The sequence below is a fragment of the Myxocyprinus asiaticus genome, chromosome 44 (assembly GCF_019703515.2).
Source record: "Myxocyprinus asiaticus isolate MX2 ecotype Aquarium Trade chromosome 44, UBuf_Myxa_2, whole genome shotgun sequence".
Classification (NCBI taxonomy): Eukaryota; Metazoa; Chordata; class Actinopteri; order Cypriniformes; family Catostomidae; genus Myxocyprinus; species Myxocyprinus asiaticus.
Genome location: NC_059387.1, coordinates 27498914 through 27518860, shown reverse-complemented (window position 1 = coordinate 27518860; position 19947 = coordinate 27498914). Strand labels below are relative to the sequence as shown.

At 38.6% G+C, this 19947-nt stretch overlaps 1 protein-coding gene across 3 annotated transcripts in view; it reads left to right on the top strand.

Annotated features, from left to right (window-relative positions):
* LOC127434578 (collagen alpha-1(XI) chain-like) overlaps window positions 1-18430 on the top strand; it is a 114577-nt gene extending 96147 nt beyond the window's left edge. For all 3 annotated transcript variants that reach the window (XM_051687397.1, XM_051687395.1, XM_051687396.1), the window contains 13 exons: window positions 3643-3696; window positions 6321-6428; window positions 6980-7033; window positions 7133-7186; window positions 7932-8039; window positions 8983-9036; window positions 9381-9416; window positions 9508-9561; window positions 9652-9892; window positions 12111-12223; window positions 13944-14012; window positions 14748-14981; window positions 17156-18430. In XM_051687397.1, coding sequence (XP_051543357.1) covers window positions 3643-3696; window positions 6321-6428; window positions 6980-7033; window positions 7133-7186; window positions 7932-8039; window positions 8983-9036; window positions 9381-9416; window positions 9508-9561; window positions 9652-9892; window positions 12111-12223; window positions 13944-14012; window positions 14748-14981; window positions 17156-17302 — 1326 coding nt within the window. In that variant the 3' untranslated portion in view covers window positions 17303-18430. The remainder of the gene's footprint in view (window positions 1-3642; window positions 3697-6320; window positions 6429-6979; window positions 7034-7132; window positions 7187-7931; window positions 8040-8982; window positions 9037-9380; window positions 9417-9507; window positions 9562-9651; window positions 9893-12110; window positions 12224-13943; window positions 14013-14747; window positions 14982-17155) is intronic.
* The last annotated feature ends 1517 nt before the right edge of the window (window positions 18431-19947 follow it).

The following is a 19947-nucleotide window of genomic DNA, read 5'->3' as shown; positions in this document are numbered from 1 at the left end:
GTCTGAGTATTGAAGGTTCCTTCCATTTCAGTTCATTTGTACATCTTTAAAGTTGTGTATACTATGATTTAGATTTTAGGTGCTGTCAGTGTGCTGAAATTGAACACTTCGGTGTACATCCTACCATTAAAAATTTATGTGTATGTAACCGGTCCTGCTTGACCCGCTCCAAGTGGGATTTGAACTGGCGTCAGCCAGCATGGGAGGCGGGCGTGCTAACAAGGGTACACATACCGCACAGCTATCGCGAACCAGCTGTCTCCCGTTACACTCAGCCCCGTAAACCTCACTCCCATTTGTGTCATGGCACCACTGTAACTGGTCCTGCTCGATACGCTTCCAGCAAGACTCGAACCGGCGTTTCTGGCATGGGAGGCGGGCGCACTAACGAGAAGGCTAAAGGCTACAGCACCTAGTGTCAGTTGCTAGTGTGCCTCTTGAGGCCAGGCGAGTGAGGTTTACACATACCACACAGCTATCGCGTACCAGCTGGCTCCCGTTACATGTAAAATTGAATTACATATACTTTCAAATCATTAAGTGAAGATTGTGACCGTGGGAAAAATGGGTTGCACTTTATTTTACAGTACGTGTAATTTCAGTATACATACAGTGTACTTACCCAAGAAAGTAATGAGTAATATAAGGTAACTACATGTACTTAATATGGGTTAAGGTTAGGGTTGGGTTTAGGTTTAGGGTTAGTACCTAGTAATTACTGCAGTTGTTGTAATTATATAGTACATAAATGTAGAACAGTACTGTAAAATAAAGTGCTACCAAAAAAGGTCACCATCACTCGCATTTTTGTTTAGAGATTCATCCTATTCAGCACAAATGATTGGTTGTTTCTCGTCCAGGGTCGTACCGCTCAACAGCAAACAGAAAAACAAAGTCCTTCACTGGATGATGAATGGCGCATACTAAATCATCAGTCTGAAATGGAAAACACAGTTTAAACGGTGTCTGCGCCAGAACTCATTTCCTCCACTGTAGTCCTACATCTCCCTCAGGATGAGAGAGGAAAATCAGTCCAGACACCGTATTGATCTCGGTCAGTTTGAGTGACATCGATGAGGGGACAGCAGTGTAAAGGATGTTACAGAGGCAGAGAAAATATAACTGTCACATTCGGGACAGGAACCCAAGCTCCTCTCTGCCACATCAAGAGAAATTTGTTCTGCTGAATGACACATCGCCCTGCGGAATATAGTACTGTTTCACCAGTCAGGAAAATAACGCATAGTTTTTACCAAACAGGGGGGAAAGTAAACTTTTTCAATTTATATCGTGTTGAGGTGCATTCAGGCCCATGGCACTGAATTGAACTGGGTAGCAAAATATTATTATTTTCCCCTTGTATTTGCACAATGTAATTTTCTCTTCTTTCATCAGTTTTCTCTGTGTTTAAGTGCCAACTTGGAGGTTTACAGATTCTTTGCGATTTTCCTTTGCAATGATTTTCAACCAGGAGAATTCGTACCCCAAATGATATTTAAAGAGTGTTTAATGTTTTATGATGTTAAAACACTTTCTCCCATCCTAGTTTCCTAGAGGGGGCTATACTCTATGCATGCCATTAGTAAGTTAATTTCCCCCCAAAAGTGTACTTTAAACACTGTGGCTCTGTGGCACTATCAAACATTGCTCTGTTTATTTGAGCATCCTGACCAGCCCTATACAGCCACATTGGCTCAGTCAATGGTATGAGTTTGGGGCAGGACTATCTGTTATTTTTGCTAAATGATATATGAGTTAAAAGGAACAGATTTAATACTTGAGCTTTTCTGATGGGGTTGTGGGGGTACATAAGACAAACAAATGGTTTGGAAATATGGCTCTAAGGCTAACAGTCCTGCTTGTGGTGGTTCAGGCAAAACCGTGCTATCACATTATTCCTCAAAGCTTTATGACATTTCTTTCTGCATACAAATATATTATTCATGCAAAATGTAGAGAAAACACAACTCGCTTTCCCAATATGCTTGATGGCACCCTCCCTGGAAACATTATACATGCTATCAGCATATGCAGATTGCAAGGACTGTGGCTAGAGAAACTGCCATTTCATCAGCAAAGGTGTTTTAATCCTAAAAGAGAAAGACCGTAATGGGAAGCCTGATTTCGGCCAGTGTTGTGTATTAAACTCTCCTGCATCAATAATTCTGGCTGGAGCTTGTTTTGCATCAAACACAGAGACGTTCTGCTTTCTCAGCATTTTGCTGGCTGCAGTTTTAAATGAAAATGGAAATTCCCTACCTTATTCTCTATCTGTTTAATTCCTATTTATTCTTGGACTCGTGAGATAGACTGTTAACTATCTTGAAAATCACTCAATTATTATTATTATTACTTTTTTTCCTGTGTGAATATTTGGACTTTCATCAGTTGATTTCTTTCTGCTCTCCATTACCTTCCCTGCGAGACCCGCTAGGCCAGCTAAAACCAGCAAACTATCTTAGGCTGGTAAAAGATTTTTATTTGTATTTTTACAGGGATACATGAAAAAAAAGCCCACATATTTGAGAAAATTACCCACAATTGCTCTGTTAAAAAAAGCTGATTTGCTGGTCTTCCTGTTTTCCATTACCTTTCCCTGCGAGACCAACTAGGCCAGCTTAAACTTGCAAACCATCTTAGGCTGGATTAAGCTGTTTTTTTTTTTTTTTTTTAGTAGGATGAAGACCAGTTAGACCAGCTTAAACAAGCTCAAACCACAAAATCATCTTAGGCTGGTTTAAGATGTTTTAGTCAACAGGGTTACTCATACTTGTGAACAGTACCCACAGGTATCCTGAATAAAAGCTTGTTTGCTTGTCTTAGCTGGTCTCCCAGTCTGATCTGTTGGCTGGATTTAGAGGAGTTTGGGCACTTTCAGCTGGTCCAGCTGGGAGACCAGCTGGTTTGACCAGGTTAAACCAGCAAACCAGCTTAGGCTAGTTTAAACTTTTTGTTAGCAAAGTGAAGACCAGTTTTGCCAGGCTGAGAGACCATCTTAAACCATTTAAAACCAGCAAACCATCTTAGGCTTGTTTAAGGTATTTTATTCCGCATGGTTACTCTTATTTAAAAACTGCACCCACAAGCACAATAAAAAAACAAGCTGGTTTGCTGGTCTCCCAGCCTGATCAGGTTGATCTTATAGCTAGTTTTAGAGGAATCTGGGCACTTTCAGCTAGAAGACCAGCTGGTTAGACCAGTTAAAACCAGAAAACCAGCTTAGGCTAGTTTAAGATGTTTTTGTCAGCAATGTGAAGACCACCTTTGCCAGGCTGAGAGACCAGCTTAAACCTGTTAAAACCAGCAAATCAGTACTGATCAGACTGAGAGACCAGCTGTCTAGATCATTTTAAACCAGCTAAAACCAGAAAACTATCTTAGTCTTGTTTGAGCTGTTTTATTTAGCATATGCACAAGTATTTGAGAACATTACCCACAAGCCTCCAGTACAAACAACAGAATAAGTGTGCCCCCATACAGAAGACCTTCAAGAAATGCAAGCGAATCCATTTGGCCATTAATAGCCATCAAGAAAGATCCCCCAAGTACTAATATGATGTCTCTCAGTGACCCTTTCCACATTTGTTTTATAGCCCAGCAGAGACAAATGCTCAAATACAACATCCTTTTCTCTGTCCGCAGGGACCCCCAGGGGCTGCTGGAGCTGAAGGCAGGCAAGGAGAGAAGGGTGCCAAGGTAACGCATCATTCCAAATCAATTCAACCCAGGCACATACTGCAGCCTCCACTGCTGTAATTAAAGCACAGGCAGCCAGGAGAGAAAGCACATCTCTAAGAGAGTGACTCACTGTTAATACATGTGGAAACATGTCACAGTGGCAGCTTTGGGATTGAAGAGTTTGACTTTGGTTTACAGATTATGTTAAAGCACATTAAGTATTTGGACACTTAAACCACACTTCACACATTGCATAGATAACAAAATATCAAAAGTGGCAGCTTCAAATGATCTCAGAACTAACTCCACTAATTATTTTATTATTACTTTCAACCTACTGGTCCCATGGTCATTTTAGCAGATGTATTAAGTTCACATGGCTGCTCTAGCAGAATAACCACAGGTGTAGGTCATCTATGGGAAATGTTCCACTAAGTTTCACAATCAAAAATGTCCAGATGATTTTTGTCTTCATTTTGACCAGTGTCTCTCGTTTTATCATTTAAAGCCCAACAAACTTATTGTTCAAAAGTGTGATTATGCCAACTAAAACAACTTAGTTTATTTTGTTAGAAAAATGCAGTGGCATTCATGTATTTTAAAGGGGTCATGAGATGGACTTTTCCTTGATCTTTTGACATAAGCAGTCATTTTACGGTTTAAAAAAAAAAAAAAAAAATTATTTCAAACTCAAATTCCTCCTCACTGCGAGGAGTGTGTTTGTTGAAACCAAGCTGCCAAAACAACTCCTCTACTTCCTCCACATTGTGATGTCACACTGTGGTAGACATTTGCCTCAGACCGCCTCCAAAGCACCTCAACGGCTACTTTACGTGATCACTTACATAGCCCTGCTCAGTAACGGTGAGCAGTTAAATGGCAAGGAGACAGAAGGTCAGTCAAGAGCCAATCAGAACAGTGGGCTTTTACTGTCAAGTCTTAAAGGAGAAGCTGTCACAGAATGAGGACCCAAATGCAGGAATGAGTGAAAATAAAAATTATTAAAACAGAACAGGTAACAACTCACAGGGGAGAGAAAATGAACCAAAACAAACTAGAAGGTATAATAACTAAGACCGACCAGGAACAAGACAGGAACAGACTGACTAGGAACAAAACGATCTGACAAATACAAGAGGGCACACTATATAGGCAAGGCACATGAGGAACAGGTGAAGGCAATTAACAAAACAAGGACTAAACGAGGGAGAGTGACAAGGGTAACAAGGAGGCGGGGACAGGGAAGCACACGGCTAACAGAAACACAGACACAGCCAATTACTCATACACACAAACAGAAAACAGACAGAACAGGATCATGACAGGAGACTGGACAGGCTCAATGACTTCAGGGAACTGGACAAGCTCGTCAATGGCCACAGGGAACTTGACAGCCGCCGTGGTCAGGAACGCTGGCAGCGACTGGGGAATAGTCTCCATGGCTTTGAGTGCTGGCAGCGACTGGGGAAATCGGGCGTCTTTCTCAGCTTCCTTCTCCAGACAGTCGGAAACACTGCAGTAGGAATGGCGGTCAATAGCAGCCTCCACCTCCTGCCGGTCAGCTGCGTCCGCTGCCGTTGAGGGAGTATCGTTGATCTCAGGCTGGGATAAAGGAAGTCCTCCGAGGCACAGGCTGAGATAAACTCATCCCATTTCAAGGAAAACATGATTGTAGCGGCAAGACTTCCCCCTTCACCCATCTCTGGGACACAAGACCTGATGAGCTTATTCAGACCAGCCCTAAACAATTGCATAAGGCTGGCCTGATCGTGACCCAGCCCGAGGACGGCACCAAAAAACTCCAACACATACCCCCTCACTGATTTGTCCTCCTGCTGGAGTCAGAAGAGTTTCCTGGCCTGCTTGGCTCTGCGTAGTGTGGGAAGTAGTGCACAAAAAGAAAAACTCATTCCTGCTGGGTCCATGTCGGTCAGATCATTACGTCATGGAATGAGTCAAGAATGAGGACCCAAATGCAGGAAGGAGTGAAAATAAAAATGATTTTATGAAAACTGAAAACAAAACAGGTAACACAGAACTCTCACAGGGGAGAGAAAACAAATCAAAACATAAACTAGAAATGGTATAATAACTAAGACCATCTGGGAACAGACTAACTGGTAACAAACCAATCTGACAAATACAAGAGGGAAGAGGGCACAATATGTACGCAAGGCACATGAGGAACAGGTGAAGGCAATTAACATAACAAGGACTAAACAAGGGAGAGTGACAAGGGTAACAAGGAGGCGGGGACAGGGAAGCACACGGCTAACAGAAACACAGACAGCCAATTACACATACACACAACAAACACAAACAAACAGAAAACAGACGGAGACCGAAGGGCAGAAAGAACTTTTTTTTTTGTTTTTGTTTTTTTTTTTGTTTTTTTTTGTGCAAAGAAACCTTACTAATATTATAAGTGAACCTCAAGGAACATATTAAAATAATTAAAAAGGCATGTCATGACCTTAACTATGAATTAAGTGTCCAAATACTTTTGAGAGCCACAATATACAGATGTGGGACTTACAAATTAATGAGTATTATATTTTTTTATTATTAAATTGATCTTTCTTTCAATATTATATAATAATGTTATTTTAAAATTGATATAATTAATTAATAATAATCTCTAGGGTGAGGCAGGAGCAGAGGGTCCTCCAGGTAAAACTGGACCAGTTGGCCCTCAGGGTCCTGCTGGAAAGCCTGGTCCCGAAGGACTTCGAGGAATCCCCGGCCCAGTGGTGGGTCCCCATTTCACGCATCATCTCATTTAACAATTTCATCATTACACATTTAAGCAAGACACTGTACAAGAGGCCTGATGTTGAAGGGACTTTAGCCATGAGCACAGCTTTATTGCTTTTATAAAATGGTTACTGCATAATAAATATGTTTTTTATTAAAAACTTTATTTAACTTGGCCTTTATGGCTGGTGTGCAGTGATAAACACGGTAGCTAGGTGAACAGATGTTTTGTGTCATAGCGGTTACTATATCATGTGCTTAAGCATGGCTGGAATGCTGTATTGACCAATCAGCACCCAGAACCTGAACTATCCATTTTATAAACATACATTTAGCCTAAATATAAACACTCACACACAGGAAGGCCTACAGAACTTACAGAATAATAAATCACCTCTCTTTGCTTATGCAATCTTATTGTCTATTTGCAAACACGTTTTACAGTATCTGGGCTATTTATCACTGTCCAGCATACAGTAATTCGATGGCAGAACATAAGCAAAACAGGGTGCAATAATGGCTGATGTAATTTGATGGATTTTTACAGGGTGAACAAGGACTTCCTGGTGCTCCCGGACAAGATGGCCCACCTGGACCAATGGTAAGAAGAGAGACCCCATTCCTCTTGCTTGTTCATTCTTTCTCTCTTTTCTATGTGTGTGAGCGCAAATTGAATTCTCGTTGGCTCTCTGATATTTAGGGACCTCCTGGTCTCCCTGGCCTGAAAGGAGACCCCGGCTCTAAGGGTGAGAAGGTGAGTGGCATTCTATTTCTTTTCCTGTCATTGGTATTAATGTAGTTTCTTACATTTCAAAGAGGCTGAAGGTCAAAGCTAAAGACTAAGACACTGGGTGACTGTGGAAACTATGGCAAAATTTTCACAGACGGATGGGGAGGGTGGGTTTCAGCATAATTTATAGTCTACACCATATTCTAGTATTCTCTTTCTCTCTATTAACAACCTTATTTGAAGCTCTTTTATACATTTTTAAAACCTCCCTGATGTTATTAAAGAATATTTAATTTGATCTTAATCTTTAATTTAAAAGAAATAATTAGATTTATTTTTTAATGTTTTATTTAATAGAGACATTCTACTCTGTCTGAGATTTTGTATCCTCCAGTATACTGGTCTTTTGTCTCGCATTTTAGGGTATAATTATTATTTTATCTAGGTAGTTTAGTAGCCATGAAAATGTATATTAGTTTAGTTGTAATATTTTTTTATTAGTTCTTTATATTATTTTTTCCTGTAATTTTGATTTCAGTTTACAAAGATATTGGTGTTTTTATATGTTATATTCACCTTTCTTTTATATTCTTTATATATTTAATATATTTATATTTCTTTTAAGTGGATATATATATTCAGTTAAGTTGGTAGTGTTAACGTAAATGAATTGTGTGCTCTGTACATTCTGTATATACTGTAAATTGACCATCATCCACACTGATCCACTGATCTGTGACATCTGTTATCATGTGCGTTCTTCTTCCAGGGTCACCCCGGCCTAATTGGTCTCATTGGACCCCCCGGTGAGCAGGGAGAGAAGGGAGATCGGGGTTTGCCTGGTCCTCAGGGTCTTGCCGGCAGTAAGGGTGATGCTGTGAGTCGCTAATGATTTATTTTTCCCTTCCACCTCACCACACAACATACGCCATTACTCTAACCGGCAGGGACTTCTGTCTGACCATAGACCCAGCAGGCCCTTGAATGCTTGCAAATTACAGTAACGACCGCCTAAAACAATAACGTCTGCACTTATTGCATCTGTGTACATCACCATAATCGTGTTATGTATAAAACTGCCATAAAAGACAGAGATCACTGAGCCAGCAGTAATTCTATTATGCCAGACGTTCCCATCAAACACCAGCACGATTAAATTTTTCAAGGTAGTGGTTTCACAGTCAAGCTGCAAAGTGCTGTTTTTCTTTATTTTTCAGCACATGACATTGGCCACAATACAATAATGCAAACGGGGTCTAAAAGTTATCTTTTCTTTTAATTACGGGTGAATTGATAACATATATGGGCCATCAATTTTTTTGCCCCTCATGAAACTGTGTTCTGCAGTATGTTCATTTAAAGCAGTGATTTAAAGCAATACAGCTGTAATCATACTCAGATTAAGCTTATTAAAATTGTAATTTCCCCTTCTGTGGGTTTAAAAAAACAAAACAAAGGAGAAAAACGATCTCAACTTATTAACATTTCCCACCAGACAGATTGGCGATCTGTTGCTGCAATTAGTAACAGAGGCTGCAGTATTCCCTACAGAACAACTCCAAAAGTCCTTGACTCTACTAAAATGGAATGATCAGTGTGTAACACACCAAAGGAATATACAGTTAGAATTAGCAAGAGTCATTTTCATGTCTGTGACCAAAAGCATTGTCCTTTTTTGGCAGACAATTCTTAAAGAGATTATCAAACTCATGTTCTTAATTGTTCACAGGGTTGTTTGAAGTTCTGTAAATCCACATTTTCACAAATCAATCATAAAGTCTGATTTCTTTTCTAACCGCTGTGTTCTCTGTGAACTGTAGGGTATCAGCGGTGCACCTGGCCCCATTGGTCCCCCTGGTCCTCCTGGATTGCCTGTGAGTCTTTGTTTTCTGTTTCTATTATACTTTCCTTGTTGTCTTGCTATCTTCAAACTGTACATGGTGCTTTCTTTGAATAGGGTGAAAACGGATGTCCCATTACCATTAAACCAATAAAGGCATAAATCATATGTTCTTCAGAATGACAACTATTAGATTTGTTAGATACATATTTATCTTATAAAAAAATTAACATATAAAAAGTAACCAGTAAACAGTCATGCAACAGTGTCATAATTTTGACATTGTCTGTTGAATTGATTTCCAGTAAATTGATGCAATGGAATGTGCTGCATGTAGTTAAGTCAGTTTTCACAGAATGCATTTTCTTTTTTCCTTAGGGTCCACAAGGGCCAAAGGGATCCAAGGGTTCGACTGTAAGTACCACTTAATGGCTGATCAATTTGGTGAGCATTTTATACTGATGTCTGGTTAGGAGCTCATAGTTTTTAAATCATCTTCCTGCAGGGTCCCGCTGGTCAGAAGGGAGACACTGGGACAGTCGGACCTCCTGGTCCTCCTGTGAGTATCTAACTTATGTTTCAAGGAGCGCTGGAAGAACTGTATGACAAAAGATGCAGGAGGCTAAATTCTCTTTTTCTGGTTCTGTAGGGTCCACCTGGCGAGATCATCCAGCCTCTGCCTTTCCAGATGCCCAAGAAGTCCCGTCGTTCTGTTGACATGCAAGCAGATGAAGCCTTGCTGGACTATGGAGAGGGCATGGAGGACATCTTCAGCTCCTTAAATAATCTCAAACAGGATATTGAGCGCATGAAGTACCCCATGGGCACGCAGAACAACCCGGCAAGAAGCTGCAAAGACCTGCAGCTCGCTCACCCAGAGTTCCCAGATGGTAAGTGAGTGAAGTGGGGAGAGAAAGACAGTCCAGATTCAGGGAAATTAATTTTTTTAAATTAATTTTATTATTTTAATCACTGAAATGTCCTGTTGCTCATCACTTATTGCAACACGACTGGTTAGGACAAACTCTGATTAATGTGGAAGAGATGGTGAGATTTATTGTTTTTTGTTTTGTTTGTTTTTTTGTGTTTTCTACTATTTAGTTTTTGTTTTTTTGTTATGTTAAGTACTTTTAGTTAATTTCATGGTCATTTTAATTTTAATTTACTATGTTTTGGAGTCATTAAAATGTAAGTTAGTTTAGTTTATGTTTGGTTTTATTTGTATTTTATTAAATGTCAATATTATAATTCATTTTTTGTTTTAGTAAACAAAAATAATACTCACCAGAACAAAGAAATCCAAAAAACGTACAACGTTTGCTGGTTTCTCTGTGGATATTGACAGTGCTTGGAAAATACCAAGTTTGTCACTCCGGAGAATTTGAATAACAGCAGCAGTAGAAGGCTGATTGGGAAGATGTTTCCCATTCTGTGGACTCCAGCGGGAGCTAACCTCTCCCTCCCAAATCATGGCTTACAAAATGTCAGCTCTTATGCTGACCTTTTAGAGTGGGATTTTACCTCAGTCACATTAGCCTGCTGTTTTATTTACACAAGGCATCACCGCTGCTGCTGTCCACAAACCATGTTTTTTTACCTGCCAAAATAAATTAAAAAAATCTGATTTTGTGGATTTTCAAGACCCAGAGAACATCTCCAAAATATGTTGTACTCAGCAAAAAAAGTTGTCCTCTTACTTTCAACTGCTTTTATTTTCAGCAAACTTAACATGTGTAAATATTTGTATGAACATAAAAAGATTCAACAACTAAGACATAAACTGAGCAAGTTTCACAGACATGTGACTAACCAGCTGCATTAAGTACTGCAGTGCATCTCCTCCTCATGGACTGCACCAGATTTGCCAGTTCTTGCTGTGAGATGTTACCTCACTCTTCCACCAAGGCACTTGCAAGTTCCCGGACATTTCTGGGGGGAATGGCCCTAGCCCTCACCCTCCGATCCAACAGGTCCCAGACGTGCCCAATGGGATTGAGATCCGGGCTCTTCCCTGGCCATGGCAGAACACTGACATTCCTGTCTTGCAGGAAATCACACACAGAATGAGCAGTATGGCTGGTGGCATTGTCATGCTGGAGGGTTATGTCAGGATGAGCCTGTAGGAAGGGTACCACAAGAGGGAGGAGGATGCCTTCCCTGTAACGCACAGTGTTAGGATTGCCAGAAATTACAACAAGCACAGTCCAATGATGCTGTGACACACTGCCCCAGACCATGACAGACCCTCCACCTCCAAATCGATCCCGCTCCAGAGTACAGGCCTCAGTGTAACGCACATTCCTTCGATGATAAACGCGAGTCCGACCATCACCCCCGGTGAGACAAAACCACGACTTGTCAGTGAAGAGCACTTTTTGCCAGTCCTGTCTGGTCCAGCGAAGGTGGGTTTGTGTCCATAGGCAATGTTGTTGCCGGTGATGTCTGGTAAGGACCTGCCTTACAACAGGCCTACAAGCCCTCAGTCCAGCCTCTCTCAGCCTACTGCAGACAGTCTGAACACTGATGGAGGGATTGTGCGTTCCTGGTGTAACTCGGGCAGTTGTTGTTGCCATCCTGTATCTGTCCCGCAGGTGTGATATTCGGATGTACCGTTCCTGTGCAGGTGTTGTTACATGTGATCTGCCACTGCGAGGATGATCAGCTGTCCTTCCTGTCTCCCTGTAGCACTGTCTTAGGCGTCTCAAAGTACAGACTTTGCAATTTATTGCCCTGGCCACATCTGCAGTCCTCATGCCTCCATGCAGCATGCCTAAGGCACATTCACGCAGATGAGCAGGGACCCTGGGCGTCTTTCTTTTGGTGTTTTTCAAAGTCAGTAGAAAGGTCTCTTTAGCGTCCTAAGTTTTTATAACTGTGACCTTAATTGCCTACCGTCTGTAAGCTGTTAGTGTCTTAACGACCGTTCCACAGGTGCATGTTCATTAATTGTTTATGGTTCATTGAACAAGCATGGAAAACATTGTTTAAGCCCTTTACAATAAAGATCTGTAAAGTTCTTTGGATTTTTACAAAATTATCTTTAAAACACAGTGTCTTGAAAAGGGGATGTTTCTTTTTTTGCTGAGTTTATATGTTTTTTCTTCTTAGGTGAATACTACATCGATCCTAACCAGGGATGCTCCGGGGACTCCTTCAAAGTGTACTGCAACTTCACAGCGGGAGGCGAAACCTGCATCTTCCCTGATAAAAAGTCAAATGGAGTGAGTGCCATTCTGAAACCCTCTAAGGAAGAACTAGCCAGTAACAGTCAGGAGAACAGAATCTCACCTCTGTCACATTCAACACATACAAAGGGTTATAATAGTTACTGGAGTGAATATTTGCACTAGGTGTAAATAGCATCTGTTACACAGTGTTGCAATCTAAAAGTCTGGTGAAAACACATAAGTTGAAGACAAACTGCAGCCCTATAGTGTCGCTGCAGTGGCTTGGGGTGTAACATGGGTGTGGATGTGCTTTTTTGTGCGGACGACCCAGGTTCGATTCCGCCTTTTATCCCACATTTTCACATCCTGTTTTCTTTCTCCACTTTTAATATTTCCTTTAATACTACTTAGAATAATAAATGAAAATTAATATAAAGTTTAATTGCCTCGTAGTGATTTGGTCATGTTGAAGGTCGGGGTGTAGAGAGAAAGATTTGCTCCGGGTAAAATTAACCATGGTTTTACTATAGTAATATTTTAGTAACCCTGTTTTTTTGGCAGAAGCCAAAACCATGGTGTTACTGCAGTAATATGGTGTTATTATAGCAACCATGTTTAATTTTGTGGTTATTATGATTTCACTACAAAATATTCTTAATTTTTGTAAGGGAAGTTTAGGGTTATGTTTAGGGGTGGGACTCTAAATAAACACAATAAGCACACTGTAGTGATGCCCCTATATGGTATGTTAGTATTTACTGTAGTTAGGAGTGTAAATAGTATCTGCCACTATTTGCACCAAGGTACAATTAGTATCCAACACTATTTGCACTGTGCAAAGAAGATGCTTTTTGTTGCAACTCACACTTACTTTAAATAGCATCTTAGTGCAAATAGCCTCTGCCGATATTATATTTTATACAAAGAAAACTAAGCCTATTTTAGGACCATTAAGATTTCTTTGCATTGTGATAGTATTTTCATGACAATTAAGCACATTTTCCTCCCCATTTCTCATTACTGTAATGTGAAAAAATCTCATTCTCATTATGAAAATGCATCTGGATGTTTTACATTTGATCTATAAAAATAGTAGTTCTAATTGTCAATGGTGAGTCTAATTAGTTTCTTATTACTATAATAGATTAAAGAAAATCAGACTGTCTGGACACAATTATTTTTTGTATTGAAATCTGCATAAATTTAAAGTAGAATAACATATTATTTTGTATAAATTATGTTTAAATAGTTTACTATTTTTATAATATATATATTTATTTATTTGTGTTACAGTACCCGAATGAGAATGAGATTGTCTGTCAATGCAAAAAATCTTAATGGTACTATTAATAGGGTTTAATTTCTTAATGCAAAATTATTTTTGCTATAATTAAAAAAAATATATATGTATACTGTATATCTAATAAATATATATATTTTTTACACTCATATCTTTATTTACATTTGTTCTATGATCAAATGTGTCTTCCTGATAACGGTCTTGATATGTATCAGTACTCAAAAAGAAAGAAAAGTTTCAAATTAGGTCAAATTGGTGTGAAAATCTCTCAAAAGGTCAATCTTAAAATCTAAATAATTTGCTTTCTCACACTGTGTTCAAAAATGTAGTATTGTCAATGAGAATCCGTTTCATTTAATTGTTGGAACAGATGCTGTGCAGAAAATTATAAAAGTTTTGCTGAAGTTAATTTTCTACGTGCACTTCTGGTCCTTTGCTGTTCTGTTTTTCACTTCTCTTTCTGCTGTTCACTAGGTGAGGATATCTTCATGGCCCAAAGAGGTTCCCGGCTCCTGGTTTAGTGAATTTAAGCGTGGCAAAATGGTAAGTGCACTTCCTCTGCCTTCTTTCATCTTCTCCTCTCCGCTGCTTTATGAAAAACATCATCTTGCCCTTCGAAACTAAAAGAAGCTGAGTGGCGGGCTTCATCTTTTCCCTTTTTTCATTACTCAGCCATGTGACAGACACCAATAAGAGCTCGACTTTTAACAGATGCTGTCACTGCAGCCCAGGATCATCAACAATCCGAGCACACCCACGAACACTCATACAAAACTCATCCACAGTCATGCACATTCTGTATATATATATATATGCACACACCACATTTATATTTGATGCAGACTAGAGTCATATAGATTGCACCTCTGAGAAATGTAACATCTTTATATATCTGGTGTCTGTTCCAGCTGTTTTCCTTTTTGTCAGATACATAATAGATTTTCTATCAGAATCGAAAGGGATTGTTCACCCACAACTGAAAATTGTGTCATTATTTACTCACCCTTGTGTCATTCCAAACCCATATACTATTATTTGTTTCTGTGGAACACAAAAAGAAACATTTTTAAAGAATAATTATGCAGATCTTGCCATACAACAACAGTTCATAGCAACCAGATGCTGTCAAGCTCCAAAAAGGACCAAAAAAAAAAAAAAAACTTTGTATGAGAAACCAAAGTTTAAATGACAGTTTTGCGCAGCCTATTGCATGGCTTATTGCTTTAATAGATCACTTTTTATCTCATTGCATCTCAAAACTCTCATTTTCACCCCAAGCTTTCATACGTGGATGCAGAGGGCAACTCAATAAACATGGTGCAGATGACGTTCCTCAAACTACTGACAGCCTCCGCCAGGCAAAACTTGACCTACAACTGCCACCAGTCGGTAGCCTGGCACGACGCCACTACGGAGAACTACGACAGGGCACTACGCTTCCTCGGCTCCAATGATGAGGAGATGTCTTACGACAACAACCCCTTCATCAAGGCTCTGTCAGACAGCTGTGCGGTAAGACCTCAGTCAAAGGTCTGTACTAAAGAAATAATAATAGAAATGGGTGTTTCTTGAACTATGGGCACTTCTGGCCTTGTGGACTTTGTGGAAATTAAGTCACCGTTCATTTTACAATGGAATTGACGATGGTGGAAATGAAATCTTATTTTTACATTTTTATTTTTAAATATTTTTATTTTTATTGCATAATTTGACAAAATTACTGCTTGATTTCGCATGACACACAAAATATTCTGTTTGCAAGTGATGTTAACCTTGATTTATTTTCCTTTGTTTTCTTCACACATCACATGTCACATGAATTTCATCTCAAACATGCCCTTCACTTCACGTCTCCTTGGTAAACAAGTACACTAACTTGAAAGTCTGAGTCAAGATAAAACAATAAGATCTGTGCACAAAAAAGCATTTGAAATGAAAAAAAAAAAAAATTCTTAGTATTTTGTCTTGATTTTCAATATAAAATGTTTAAAAACAAGATACATTTACTTAAAGAAAAAAAATGACAAAATATAAACCTTGCTTCCATAGAGATCTAACAAAATTTAGTGAGGTTTATGCTTATAACAAGAAAAAAATATTTGCCAACAATGTAAGAAAAATAAACTTATTTTCCTTTCAATTTGTTAATTTTCTTACCCCACTGGCAAAAGGTTTTTTCTTGTTTTATCTAGTGCTGCTTAATCGTGATCAATCGCATGATTTTTCATAGTTAATCGTGATTAATCGCATGATTTTTAAAAGTTCATCGCGATTAATCAGAGAAATTTGAAAGTGCTGAAATTTAAATCTATATATACTCAAAGTCTATTTCAAGGCAAGCCAGTCTACTCGGCGGTCATCTTTGGAACGCCCTCAGGCAGACTGGGCAGATATTGTTCTTTGAAAACAAGTGGCATACAAGTACAACTCCTATCTACTTAAATAGGGAAAGACTGAAATCTCCAAACAGTTGGTCAAAATTAAGGTCAAAGAACATTAAAATCAGCAGTAAAATCTGACAACACTGGTATCATAAATTGCTTCTTTTGCTCAGATCATGCAAAAAAAACACAGTTTTCCCAGCTTGTATAGCTAATGCGCATGCGCATACTCAAGTTGATTAACAGGCGATGTCTGTATCTAAAAGGCGATTGACTCTTTTACCTGTAAGGGTAAAAAAAGGTCCTTTTCTACATTCATTGGGTGTTGGGTGTTCCTATTTTCCAAACAAAGAATTCCATAGTATAAAAACAGAAATGCACTATAATAGCACTAATTCAAGTAATATTAACCCTTTCCCGATGTCTAAGCAGGAGCTTGACTAATTTAAATATCTAGTCCATGTACTGTAGTTTGCGTTTTTATTGCAATAGGCAATAAATCTCTTAAACCCTCATCCTCCACAATATTAATTGTGATTATCCACTTCGCTACAGCAATCGTGAAGCTGCATTTACATGATTCGTGCTGCTTTGAACTCCACATGAAAAGTGCTAGCAGAGAACATCTTGTCATGCTTTTAGCGCTGGAATTGCAACCATAATGATACTTCATCCAAATTGTCTGACAAGACGAAAGTGCAATGCAATGCCGGGGAAAGGCTGATGTTTCACTCCAGCAGGTCATCTGAATGCAGCTTATCACAAGTCCCATCTGGCTTTGGTTTGTACAAAAAATACGGTTAAGAGGTCCTTTCTCCGTCTCTTGATCATTGACACGGAATCGCTCTTTTGTGTGTGTGTGATTCCCCAGACACATCGCAAAGGTTCTGCCCTATTCCAGCCAGTATTTAGAACACAAGCAGAACTGGATAAAATATCAGGATATAATTTTGCGTTAATCGCGTTTATGAATAATTTATTACTTTAAAAATTTTAATTATTTGCATGTGTTAACAGGTTTATTTTGACAGCTCTAGTTTTCATGCATAAACCTCATTACATTTTGCTCAATTTCTCTTAAAGCAAGACTTCAAGTAAATGTATCTTATTTTAAGGATGTTTACATATTCTTCCTGTTTAACAAGACACAAATACTAATGAAGAAAATGTTTCTTTATTTTTGCAGTCTTCATGTAACAAATCCTTTTCTTATAAAAATCAACCCCTGGGACAGAAAAGTGCCTGCAGTTGAAAAATCACCTAAATATACAAACAAGTTCTGATTATCTTTTTCTTATCCTACAGTTGCGGAAAGGCTATGGAAAGACTGTACTGGAGATTAACACTCCCAAAATCGATCAGGTTCCCATCGTCGATGTAATGTTCACTGACTTTGGGGATCCCAACCAGAAGTTTGGATTCGAAGTTGGTCCAGTCTGCTTCCTTGGCTAAAAAGAAAAAAAAAAAAAAACAGACAAAGAAAATAAACAACAACAATGTGGCAGGGTAGGACGGGATAGCGCACGAGTCAAGACTTTTTTATTGCTATCACCAAACACATCGAGTCCCCGTTCCTGCCACATGCAAGTTTTGAATACAAAAAAATGGGGTTGCGAACACGTCTTGCCATGTATGTATGTATGTATTACCTAGGAAAATACTTGTTGCCCTTGTGGGGCAAGAATAACATGACATGAAACCTGTTATGGAACAAAAGGTGAAGGACAACGTCGAGCCAAGGTAAACGGTGAACTGGGAGGTCCACAAGTCGGATGGAAGAAGGGAATACCTTCAACAATGGTGCTTGTTCAAAATACAAAAAAAGAGGTGCTATGAGTGAGAGGATGTATTTTAATAAAACTGTAATTATTATTTTGTACATTATTGTTATTTCTGAATCCACTTTCAAAACTTGCATGTGTATCACAATTGTATATGGCTCTTAAATTCAAAAGTCCTCACAAACATTTATAAGTTATAGAACTGAATAAATAAAGAAATTAATAATGATATTTTGTGGATGAATACTGTGTACTTATTATTGAGCAAATAAAAGACGGCATTCAAACAGTTCCCTATTATTAATTGTAATGTAAGTCCTTTGTATATACTGAGCATCCTGAAGTTACTCGCAGTTCAGTCCACTGGACACCTCGGCAAACACAAGAGGAAGATTCATCAGCACATGCAAAGCAACATTTCACTAATGTGATTGATTTAAGTAATGGTGCCATTCATTCACTTTAATTTAATTATTTGTTATTTGTTTGTTTTAAGGTTTTATTTTCAGTTGTAGTTCGGTCGTATACCTCAATCTATCTTGAAAACCATACCGATGCAAGGATGGTGTGCCCTGTATATACCTTGGTTATACAGTTAAGTTTATATAGTTTGGGTGGGGCTTTTTTTTTTTTTTTATGGGAAAAATACATATCTGTTAGGCCTCTTTTCGTCCGAAACCTTCTGTGAATGCAATGATAAGGCCTTTTCGGTGACCCATTTTTGTAACTAAAGTGAGAAATTGATTAATTGTGCTTTTTATGGTTCATTTCATTATTAAAAACTGGATTCCAACCAGCCATAAAACACAATCTGCTTTTCTTGTCTGTTCAGTTACCGTGTCTCTCCTTAATGTGTGAGTTTACCTGGTCACTGTGGTACAGTAGGTTTAAATTATATTTGTTACATTTTCCTCAATCGATATTCTGGATTTCAAAGATGCCGGATCCATTTTAATCTCAGCTGTAAAATCTAAAAAAAAAATGTGTTGCTTAAAATAATTATTTGCCAACTCATGCATAACACGTAGTTAAATTAATTACTTCCTTGTGTCATTTATCATGCATTACAGCTCATTAGCAGGTGTCTGGCATGTCTAAGGATGAGAACAGCATGTTTACTTTGGAAAAAAACTTTCATATTAATTTCATTGGTTCCAATACAGCAATGAAGACAAAAGAATTTGGATATGATTATACCTACCCGTGGAGTTTCATTAGGCAATATTTAATACGAAAGACTCCTTTGTAGTTATAGTAAGACCTCTCTTTATTCTCCATTTGATGTCTGCACATACACACAAGTTAGATCACCAATGAATTCTCTGAATTATTATTGGACATCTCTATTCACGCTTTCAAAGGAATGCCAATTTGATATTTTTCTTTAGGCAAAGTCTTTGAGTTTTGCCATTTTACTATGAGCCTTGAACCAATGCTATGGCAGGCATTCTCTGCTTAGCATTTAAAAAGAGTTTCAAAGAGTTGGACTTTTGCTGGATGGAGTCCATTTGAGCCAGTTTTTTGCTATCCCTCTTTCTCTTTTTCTTTCTTTCTGTCTTTAAGAACTCTGCATAAGAAGCCTTCAAACTATTTCATGTTCTCACATAAGTTGTGTCATATTTACTTACCATGACTTACCAAAAATAGCCATTACACCAAGAAAATAAAAGGGAGAGGTATTTTAATTGGATGGATGCAGTTCTCGAGACATGTCTTGAAGGCTTGTTGCTAAATCAAAGAGCGGCAACACCTTCTTTGTAGTTAAAAATGAAAAAAAAAAACAATTTCTTTCCCACAAATCCACAAACCATAAGCTGAAAATACATTAAAGATTATGTTTCTGCAAGAGTGCTTTTGTTCTTAAACAACACAGAGAGAGGCAAAGCAAATATTCATGTTTAAAGCTTAAAAATCCATTCACGGTTTCTTAGTGGCACATTGAGAAGGCTGTTCCTTGCAATAACTTTTGAGTGTTATTGTTTCTTCTGGATATGAAAAGTGCATTCCAAGCAGATAGCCAATACATGTTTAGAAAAAGAACATCATAAAGCCTAACAAAACTTTAATGTAAAATCTAGGGGAAAAGAGCACATCCCTGAATTTTACATTTAAAACTCACAAACAAGACAAAGCAAAGTCAGACATGGATGTACACAAATTCTACCCACAGACATTTCAAAGGTAAAGTTTTGAAACCCTCTCCTGAGATCTGCTCGAACTTAACTGCCTGACTGACACATGTATCATCAAATGACAAGACAATGTGGCTGCAAGCACCGCCCACTCCTCGCCTTCATAGCTCAGCTGGGCGCATGA